The following is a 10786-nucleotide window of genomic DNA, read 5'->3' as shown; positions in this document are numbered from 1 at the left end:
GGAAGCTGGTCACAAAGTAGGGGGCCATATAGGAATTAACTCTTAAAAATATCAATAAATTAAACTGATTTTCATCCATGATTCATCATCCATCATTTACACAATATAGACTATCAACATCGAAAAAGAAAAAGAAAACACAAAGTACATCATTTAAGATTAAAAAAAAACAGAAACAAAAAACAATATAAAGCTTCCTATTTCTGTAACCATCTTATACATCAAAAGTTAGAGAATAGAGATATAAAGCTTCATTGATTTGATGCTATGGTTGCTCTATATTGATGTCTTCCGAGATGCCGAGAAGGTGCGGTGGTCGTCGAAGAGTTAGGAGTCGTGATGGTTGGTCCTCGAAGAGTTAGAAATCGTCGAAGAGATAGAAATCGTCGAAGAGATTTATGTTTTGAGGTGGTGTGGTGGTGTTGTGGAGCGTGGAGGACGGTGGTGAGCGGTGGAGTTGTGGATGCGGTTTAAGTTTAGGGTTTGAAAGAACGACACTGTTGGTCGTTTGAGGGTTTATATAGAATAGATATTTTGATCCAACTAAGGGTGAACATCGGTTGGATATCTGACTTTTTGAGCTTATCCGTAGTCCGATCGAAAGGGTTCGGTTATTGTAAATCTTAATCCAAACCTTGGTTTGGTTACCGAACCAAACTATGCATGAACGGTTTGGTTAAAGGTCAAAACTTTTCCAAAAATAAACTTTCGAATTTTCAACTTTAAAACTTGCTACAATTATACTTAAAACGTGCTAAAAAGTAGTATTATCTCACGAACACTTAAGTCTACATGTACATGATTAATTCGACATAGTTTATCAACATTTGAGGAAGGTAAAAAATGATAAACAATTGAATCATATATTCTCACATATATAATATATAGAAGGTAATAATAAATAGTTTGGTTCCGTTTTTTCGGTTATCCGTCGAACAAATCCATAGACCAAACTAATTGGTTTTTATATTTTAATATGCAAACCAATCTGGATAACCATTGGATCGGTGTCCAAACCGGTCAAATCTGTTTGGACCGGATTGGTTTGGTCGGTTTGGATACTACATGTACACCCTGGATTCAACGGCGGGTGATGCTCAGGCGTTGGATCATAAGCTGATTAATGAAGACGGGTAGTGGGTATAGCCGGGTAGCGAGTATAGACGGGCGGGCGGGTCTCGGTTGTATTTCGGGGGGGGGGGGGGGGGGAAGGTCTCGGTTGTATTTTGTGGGGGCGGTATGGGCCAGTACTCGGGTAAGACCTCCTACCCGAGTACCGCCCGAAATATCGGACCGGATACGCCCGAGCCGGGTCCTCTTCGGTCTCCGGGTCGCCTCGAATCGGGCGGTTAGGGTCGGGTTTCGGATTTCCAGACCATTTTCCCGACCCTACTTCAACCAAGACTAGAGGTACCCGCGGTCGCCCGATGACGACCCTATTCCCACCCGAACCTTGTAAGAAACGAATGTACAGAGTTTCTTCGGAAATTAAACAAGAGAATAGTTCCCGCAAAGCGCGATGAAATGAGAATACGAATTGATTAGCGACTCTGAAGGTAGTAGTAAATCATCTTCTTCCCTAAACCAGTGAGTTCTCCCTCTCTCTCTGTATATCCATCTCTTTCTTGTTCTTCTTCAATGTTTCCTTCTCTCCGTGGTTCTGTTATATCTAGAAGAAAGATCATTAATGGAGATCCAACAACCCATTCTCTCTATTTTCTTCTTCTTCTTCAAAATCCTTCTTCTTCTTCTCCTATCAAGATAACTAGATCAATATCTAACAAAACTCCCAACATCTCATCTTCCTCTTCTTTTGTAGTTTCTTACCTTATGAATTCATGGGGATTCTCAGAAGATAAAGCTATCACTGCTTCAAAAGAAATGGGTTTCAAAACTTCAACTCAACCTGATTCAGTCATTGCCTTTTTCGAATCCAAGGGTTTTACTAAACCCCACATTTTCAAAATGGTTAACAAACGCCCAGCCATACTCTCATCACACCCTCACAAAACCCTAGAACCCAAATTTATTTTTTTCAATTCAGTTGGACTTACTGGTCCTGACCTAATAAAGGTCATTTCAACTAATCCTAGTCTCCTCAAAAGAAGCATGCAAAACCAAATCATTCCTGGTTTTGATTTCCTCAAGAGCATTCTTCACACTAACAGTAAGGTTGTTGCTGCCCTAAAACGTTCTACTCGTATTTTTCATGAAGATCTGTATCAAGGTATTGTGCCAAATATCAAGCTTTTGAGACATAAAAATGTCCCAGAATCCAATATCACTTCTATATTACTAACCCAACCAAAATTTCTTACAATTAATTCTGAACGATTTCAAAAGATTGTGGAACAAGTTGAAGAAATGGGTTTTGATCCTTTGAAAATTACATTTCTTACAGCTATTGGTGGATTAGCTTCAATGAGTAAATCTACTTGGGAAGCAAAATTGAATGTTTATAGAAGATGGGGTTGTTCAGATTCTGAAATTCAAACAGCATTCATGAAACAACCATGTTGTATGATTACATCTGAGAAGAAGATAACTATGATAATGGATTTCCTTGTGAATCAAATGGGAATTAGCCCATCTTATGTAGCTAAAAACCCATGGATTATTCTATTTAGCTTAGAGAAAAGGATAATTCCTCGATGCTTAATTGTTCGAACTCTTGAATCCAAGGGTCTGGTTGAGATCAAAGGGAGCATTTATCCTGTGTTAAGAATGAACGAGAAATCATTCTTAGAGAAGTATGTAATAAAGTATGAGAAAGAAGTTCCTGAACTGATGAAAGTTTATCAAGGTCAGTTCGGTTTTCTAGATTTGCCTACTTGTTCTAAATGATTAATGTGATGAAATTCTTAAAGACAATCGAATCTGAATTGAGATCTTTGTTTTTTTTTTTTAGTTTCTTAACATTTTTTGTTTATTATCGAACTTACTTCCTGTAATGGGTTTATTTTTTGCAATGGATAATCTTGTATTATTGTTTAATCATGCGCTTTGTTACAATAATAAAAGCAATCCTCAAACAAAAACAGGGTGTGAACCACTTATTTCTTACACCATTAGGACTTAGGAGCGATAGCAAGTGGTGTTCCTTGAGCAGTAGTTGTAATTCTACCCTTTATCGTAGTTTGAAATGTTGAATTCATTAGATGCTAGTATAAGTAGAGTTTATATCTAGGTGGATATACGGGAACATATTTGGTTTTCCTTTTCTAGGTAAGAGAGAGCAGAAATTTTAGGGCGAAGAAGAAGCTCTTAAGAATTATCTTTAATCTTGTTCTTCGCACATATTGAAATTATCTTGTTGTTTTTGCTATGGAGTTAGTCTTTTCGTCTGAACTGCAAAAATTCTTGTGTTCTTGTGTATGATTTGTTATCTCTATCGTTTATTATCTAGTTTTCTGTGATTTGTTATAACACTGAGTGGGTCATGTCCTCTATGTTCCAACTTCCAAGACTTAAGGCATTCAAATTTTATATAGGAATTTAGTTTGTTTGGCATCTTCAAACTTTTTATTTTGTGTTGTGAGGTGCTCTTAGTTTTGATATTTGTAAAACTACCTTGTAATTCTTCTGATTTAATGTAAAGTTTCATCTTCTTTTTGTGGAAGAAAGTTCCATTTTTTGTCATAATCAATTTCTTGTTCTTTCTCATCATTCCCATGTTCTCATTCTACGGCCTATAGCTCGAGCTCCTGCTTACGGCTCCAAATGACCAAATCTTATTCAAAATCACGAGCTATATATTCCAGAATGAGCTTCATATCTTCTAGTTTGAAGGTGATATATGTGCCATCCTATACAAGGGGTGAAAGTTGTTGGTCTGGGTCAAGGTCAACTGGTCTAGCTCCTCTGCATTGTTGCTTTCGTCCGTATCACAAAATCGAACTTAAAAACAACTGTTCTTCCCTGAGGTGCTATCTAAACAATGTAATAGAACTATTGTTTCACAAGTAACTCAATGGATTAACGCGATGAAGTAAATTCTCATTCTGACAAGCTAACATTTACTCGTCTTGTGCACCATGCCATGTTTCTTCTAATATTAGTTGTTGCAGTGGATCTCTTGACATTATATATGATTGCAAATTCAGTATGCGATAGCTTTCAATCTGAAGATCTGATTCGGCAGGTATTTATTGTTTATGTGTTCAACTTCAAATATTTCGTCTTTTGCAGTGCCTGGTCCTTTGTTTAAGGTGTATGTATATCTAGAATGTATCTTATTTCCTTCATCTGCTTTTGTTGAATAATTTCTTTGTCGGAATATTTTGTGGCGCGGAAATTTGCAATCTTGACAAAAAAAAAAACACTAACAAATGTTTCTCTAATTTAAAACCAGAGGACTATCCATAATCTCTCTTGGTGATTTGGTAACTTAAATTGTAAAACAACATTCTTTATGTTATTCTTTTGTGGAAGCTATGGAGTATAGACAGTATGGAAAAGTCTAAGATGCCTCTACCTATAGAATTAGAACTTGTTAAGATATGTGATTTCCTCCAATCATTTGTATTTGTTTGTAGTATTTTTTTCGAAGTCAGATTTGAAATGCGAGTCGAGGTTTAAATTGACTCGAGTCAGATTTGAAAATGTTTTTTTTTTGTCCAACTCGTCTAAATGGCCATTTGTGCTGATTTTGGGTCTATTTGAGTCAGATGATTCAAATTCGGAGGAGTCAGATTCAAAACAATGGGAAAAAGAAACACCGCCTTGGTCAGCTTTTAGTATTTGTTATAAATTTATCAATAAAAATCTTATCATAGTTCACTTTGAGCATTCTGAATATTTCAATAAAAGAGAATCAGAAACTCCAAACATTCCCCCTCCCATGTCAACTTTAATGTATGAATACATTAACAGAGGATAACAGAGGAAACTTAGCAGCCGAGCAATAATAGTATAATAGTAGCAGATTCCTAATCGAGTTTCCTATTCTTGTTGATGAAACATACTTGTTGTGCACATATATGATCGTTACTTGCATAAGTTCTTATATGTAACTTATTTTTATATCTATAAGAAGAAGTATATCTCATTAGTTTATCTGTTAATGCACCAATGCTTGTGAAGCTCTTTTATTTGGATGCATTAACTTTGTTATATGGCCATGCTTATTCACTGATTAAAATTTTGTCAGATTTTAAGGTGATCCGGTGTTACTGCCTTTGTCGACGTCCTACAAGGAAAATGTATTATTTGCCGATCTTCTGGGCAAATACCACATGATTCAACGTTGCCCCCTTCGTTGGATGGATTGTACTGGTAAGCTTTCAATTATTCATACTTTATACTTCTATTTAACTTCTGGTTCGATAGTATACGACATGAATGCATGAACTAGTATATCATCTAGAATTCAATAAATTAAAGGAAACATTTGAAGTTGGGTTTGTTATTTTAAGCAAGTTGATGAATTATAAACGTTTTATATATGAATGTTGTATCTTTTCTATAGGAAGCCGGCACCCATGACCCACATAAGTTGTCTTTTTCGATATAATATGGTCATATGCCATGTATGTATTAACTCTTTTTTTTCCTGAACTCCTTTGACATATTATTCAGAAGTTATGTACTGTTGACTATTGACTTGTATTAGATAACATAAATAAACAATAAAGAGGAAAAATATAAATATGAAATCGTATTTGTGGTGACTTTTTAGGATCAATTCTTTAATATATTTTGTAAAGATTGTCATACGAAAAGTATTAGAACTTCAACCATATTTACGAATCGTAGTGTATTACTTAGGTGTATACATTACTCAACCTATTTATGAGCCATAAATATTGATCGTATAGAAATATATGTATGGTAGATAGTGTAGTGTTTTGAGGTGTTGGGGTATACTACTAATGTCAAGTACAGTTGATGATTCTGACAGGATTTATATTTGTACTTGCTTTGTTTTGACCCCTGTTTTTTTTTTTCTTAGATATAAGAAATGTCGGTTTTTGTAGATCTTTGTGTTTAGTTTGTACTATAAATGTCTCACCTAAACTTTGAACACAACAAAATACTACGTAAATTCGATCAAATTTCCAGCAGATATAAGAAAAAAAACTCACCACCCACACACACACACACATGAATACACGCACCCGCATAGACACCACACAAACATCCTTATTGATGTAGGTATGTCGTTAGGCAGCTGATTAGGCTGCCTCGAATGGGATATCGAATGGCCTTACAAGGGCAGTTTTCGGTTAAATGGTCGAAGTCTTGTTCAGCCCGTCCGATTAGTCATCTTATTTTAGAATTACCTATACGATGGGATCATTCTAGAAGAACTGAGTTTTACTGCAACCTCATAGTTTCTGTTTTTTAAGACAATCTTATCCATTCTAGGAACTCTTTTGTTGGTTGAGTTTCAGTTTCTTCCCTAAGTTTATACATCATATATATAGATGTGCTTTTCGGGTTTTCTCCCTTCTTTGAATAACTTTAGTCAAGTGGATCGAAATTTGTTGGATTGAGTAAGCATTTTCCAAATAATTTTAACTACCCCTCTTAAATAGGAAATTTAAGAACTGTTTTGGAATAAATACATAACGATAGCTGCAATTACCTCTCTTCATAAAAAAGAAGAAAGTTCAATTAAGTTTTCATTTATTATGTAACTGTCAAAAAAGTCAAAAGTCAAGGGACGTCACTCTAATTGTCTTGATTATAAAGGTCCTTCCTTTCAATAGTATAAGTATAGTAGTTTGTTGATAAAAGTCAGACTTTATTTGTAGCTAGTTAGTTTATTTCCTTCTTTATATGTCAACCCACACTTCATTGAGATGAAGAGGGAGGAGAGTTCATGTTAGGAAAACCCTTCAAAATACTCTATATGATAATCTTGTAGAGAGAGAGAAAGTGAGAAAAACAGAGTAGTAGTAGTATAGAGATGTATTAATGTGTTTGGAATCAAAATAATAGATGACATTTAGTGAGGAAGAGGAAGTTGAAGGTGGAAATAAATTTGTATTTATCATGACGCAATACCCTCATTATTCTCAACTGTCTCAATTACTCTTTGCATTTAATTGTTTTTATGGAAATCCAATCTAAAATAGCTCCTTCTTTTCAATGCTGAAACCTAACTTCCTATACCCAACAAAAACAAATATCTCTCCCTTAATCAATATCTTCATTCTTACTTCACCTTAACTAATTAACCCACATTTATTTTGAGGCTCGCATTTAGAAATGATTCATGTTTAGTCCGATAGAATTTTAGTTTAGGGTTTAAGGTTTAGGGTTTATAACTAAAAACGAGCTTTGGGTTTGATGTTTTTGTTGGATCGTGCCTTTAGGTTGGTTGAACAGCTGACCTCTCCTATGAGGATGGAAGGTACATTGAACCTCACTCGAACACCTAAAAGTCTTGTAGGCAAATAATATCGAGTAATGGAAATTTGGGTGGAAATATAAAAAGGGTATTATTATAATTAAGAATGGTATAAATTAGTTTGTATAAAAATCTTGAATCTTTATTAAGCATTTAAGCTTAAATCACTTTCAATACACGTCTAAGATTGAATGCATTTTACAGTTAGAGAAAAAGACTAAAGATTGCTTTGAGTTAAAGTGATCAAGTTTCTACCAAACACTTAACTATTAATATTTCCTTAAATACCCTTGTATTAATGTTAACCCATGTACTCAATTCAATACCTTCACATGCTCTTGTTTATATTTTTACCATTTTATTTAATATTTTATTTTATGAATAATTGTTAAATTTGATATACTCTGTTTTAGAGAGAGAGAGAGAAAGTGAAAATCTTAGAAAGAGAAAGAGGTGAAGATGTTGTTGAATGTTGAGTCTTACATAACACTTGAGGATATAATTTAGATACTAGTTTGTTTAACATCTAAAGAGAGACAGAAAATTCAGACCCACTAACTATATTTGATTGATATTGCTGATATTTCCATCATATCATAGCAAGAAAGAGAAAAAAAAACACATAAGAAAAACCCCTCTGATTCAAAATTCCAAAAAGAAAGGTATTCAACTGAAAACCCATTACAGAAGTACCACCTAATAACATTAGAAAGAAGAGAGAGAGAAAGTAGAGAGAGAGAGAGAAGAAACACTAGTACTTTTAAACTACCATATCTAATAACCATGCATGGGTAAGTTGCTAAGTTAGAAGATTTTTATAGCTAGTTGTTTCTCCTTGAATTCTTGGTGGTATTGTCATGCAGGAAATCAAGCAAAACAGTGCTTTTGCATTTTGGGCATTTAGGGTCTTCTTCAGATAACATGACATACATAAGGCACCTTGGACAACCAACCAATACCATTGATGTTGCTTCAGGACTGTTTGAATATAGAAGATTTTCTTCTATACTATTATCTGATGAAACACATGAACTTGGTGGTGAAGTTGGTGATGAATTACCAGACTTATTTGGTGACTCAACTCTTAGATTGTTGTTATTAACCCTTTGTGGTGGTGGTGATAAGTTCAGCTTCAAATCTAGCTTTGGGCTCTTCCCATTTCGACGACTCATGATGCAGGTATTGTTTTTGTTTTCGATGTCTCTTTCCTTTTTGAACTAGATCTCACCTCTCTGCATATACAAAAAAAACACAAATTAGAACAAGAATTAGAATATTTAGATGATAATGAAATAGGGATTCATTAGTTAGAGATAGTTGACCATTAAACTAGACGTAAAAAAAGCGAAGAATTGAACTACCAATGTAGAGAAAGAAGCTAGTTGATATAAGAACTATTGTTTGAAAGGTACCTTGAGATTCAAAAACTCTTCTAAATGGTGAATTAGGAGGTGAAGAGTGAGAGGGGTAGTACTAGAATTGAAAGTCCTACAAACAACATGAACTTCTTGTTGTAGTTTTCTTTTGTTGTTGGTATTGAGTACTTAAGGTCATTATATAAGGGATTGAAAAAAGGAGAGAGATGGGTATGCTTTAAAACTTAATTTATTATATGGAGAGAGGTGGAGTATATAAAGAAGTGCAGAGTGAAAGGAGAGAGAGAGAGAGAGAGAGAGAGAGAGAGAGAGAGAGAGAGAGAGAGAGAGAGAGAGAGAGAGAGAGAGAGAGAGAGAGAGAGAGAGAGAGAGAGAGAGAGAGAGAGAGAGAGAGAGAGAGAGAGAGAGAGAGAGGGAAATAAGAGAGAGAAAGAGAAGAGGAGATGAGAGGAATGAATGGAATTGAAAGAATAGAAGATGAGAGTTTAAATTGAAGCCAGAAAATGTATTAACTAGGGAAAATTTCCCAAGATTTTTGCAGGAGAAAGAAAATTGCAGTAAATATTAGTATTTTTTTGAATTGTCAGAGTGCCTCGAACTCTTGACCTCTAGCGTGGAAGACAACCCCCCTTACCACTCCAACCAAGGGGTTGTTGACAATTTGCAGTAAATATTGCAATTACAATTGCATAACTCCGTCATTCATCGCTTAAGAAAGAGAGTTTTAGAAAGAGAGAAAAGTAGAATACAAGAACCCACTACAGAACATGCACTAATAAAAAAAAAATTAAACTAAAGATAAACTTAAATTTAATCATAAATAAAGAAAGAAAGAATGAGAAAAGAAATCTTATTTTTATGAGCAAAATCTTTCTTTCTCTCTATATCTTGCATACCTTTCAATTTGTTTATCTTCTTCCAATGAGGGTTTGTTTTCTTGGTTTAATTTTCTTATGTATTTATACTTATCACACACTTATGGCAGTTACAATTTTTTTTCTTTTCAATGAGGTTCTTTAATGAAATTTTTTGTTTTTACCCCTCTTTATGAACAAACTATAAAAATTACCATGAAAGTTTGTTGGGATGGCAATTACCACATAATTACTTGCATCATATGGGTAACGCGATGTTTGTTTGTTTGTTTCTGTTTGAATTTCAGTCGTCTGAATCAAATGGATATAAAATCAACTCGAATCAGACATCTGGACAAATCAAATATCACAAGCCAAAGACAAAAAAAATCATTATAAATTTAAATTAAGTCAATTCAGAATTCGAATCAAATTTTAGATCGGATTAAGATTATAAAAAAGAAACAGACATTACTTCACAAGATTTTCTTTTTGGTAGGATGGAGTTACATTCTTAGAACGGAAGTGCTAGAATCACAAAAAAAATTGACAAAATAAGTTCCCCAGCTGATGTGGCGGTTGTGATCTTCATCTCTCAACAGCCAGATTTAGTCAAACTTTCAAACCATAACCGCCACATTAGCTGGGTAACTTCTTTTGTCAAAATCTTTTGTAATTTTAGCATTCCTATCTTAGAAATCCACTTTCTATCGTTCTTTAAAAAAAATAAAAACTATTTTCTAAAATAAAACAAATTATTGAAGTATCTATGTTTTCTTTTGTTGAAAGAAGTATCTAGGTTAGTAATATGTGTGAATTGTGACCAAATATAGAGAAGAGTTTTTTCCTTTCTTTCTATTCTGATAAGATAAATCTAGTAAAGTAATCATGAAGAATCTAAGTAAAAATTCTTAACGAGTGGGAAACTTCATTACAAGTTTACAACTACTTAAGTCATAATGTGACTTGTCATGAATTTCAAACTATGTATTTAATGAATAATTATTATGTCTAGTTTTTGGCAAATTACAATTAATTTACCTCTAAAATTATAGCAAAGCTTGTCATTTATAAATTGTATTTAATAGAGATCTTTTTTTTGTTGAAAGTATTTAATGGAGATTAATGACCCTTATATTTTTTGGCATATTTCATTTAATTTACTACTATCTACTAACCACTTGGAAAATTATTTTAATTAC

The 10786-nt window shown here is 33.9% G+C and overlaps 1 protein-coding gene and 1 pseudogene across 8 annotated transcripts; one reads left to right on the top strand and one right to left on the bottom strand.

Annotated features, from left to right (window-relative positions):
• Window positions 1-1468: 1468 nt before the first annotated feature.
• LOC147568401 (uncharacterized) lies at window positions 1469-7698 on the top strand. Of its 7 annotated transcripts, none has more exons than XM_086654844.1 (4): window positions 1469-2803; window positions 4059-4141; window positions 5150-5274; window positions 7320-7539. In XM_086654844.1, the coding sequence occupies exons 1-3, from the start codon at window positions 1639-1641 to the stop codon at window positions 5159-5161; spliced, it is 1260 nt and encodes a 419-aa protein (XP_086510970.1). In that variant the 5' UTR covers window positions 1469-1638; the 3' UTR covers window positions 5162-5274; window positions 7320-7539. The 7 variants fall into 7 exon arrangements, with proteins under 7 accessions (XP_086510970.1, XP_086510971.1, XP_086510969.1 ...); XM_086654846.1 differs by having other exon boundaries at window positions 1484-2803; window positions 4068-4141; window positions 7320-7357; XM_086654845.1 differs by lacking the exon at window positions 4059-4141 and having other exon boundaries at window positions 1471-2803; window positions 7320-7698.
• Window positions 7699-7898: 200 nt separating this feature from the next.
• On the bottom strand, window positions 7899-9055 carry LOC147568400 (protein GL2-INTERACTING REPRESSOR 1-like; annotated as a pseudogene). Its single transcript, XR_015234241.1, has 2 exons — window positions 8767-9055; window positions 7899-8571 (listed from the first exon to the last, which is right to left on the bottom strand). The product of XR_015234241.1 is annotated as a protein GL2-INTERACTING REPRESSOR 1-like (transcript).
• Window positions 9056-10786: the final 1731 nt, after the last annotated feature.

The sequence above is a fragment of the Eschscholzia californica genome, unplaced genomic scaffold, assembly GCF_041429995.1.
Source record: "Eschscholzia californica isolate CP2 unplaced genomic scaffold, dmEscCali1.0.p SCAF_1, whole genome shotgun sequence".
Lineage (NCBI taxonomy): Eukaryota > Viridiplantae > Streptophyta > Magnoliopsida > Ranunculales > Papaveraceae > Eschscholzia > Eschscholzia californica.
This window is presented reverse-complemented; position numbering and strand designations above follow the sequence as displayed.

What these genes read in the sequence shown, in the direction of transcription:
- LOC147568401 (XM_086654841.1), top strand. Translation starts at nt 1,639, where the DNA reads ATGTTTCCTTCTCTCCGTGGTTCTGTTATATCTAGAAGAAAGATCATT. An exon ending in ACTGATGAAAGTTTATCAAG is followed by an intron (nt 2,804 to 4,058) that starts GTCAGTTCGGTT and finishes TTCTAATATTAG; the next exon opens with TTGTTGCAGTGGATCTCTTG.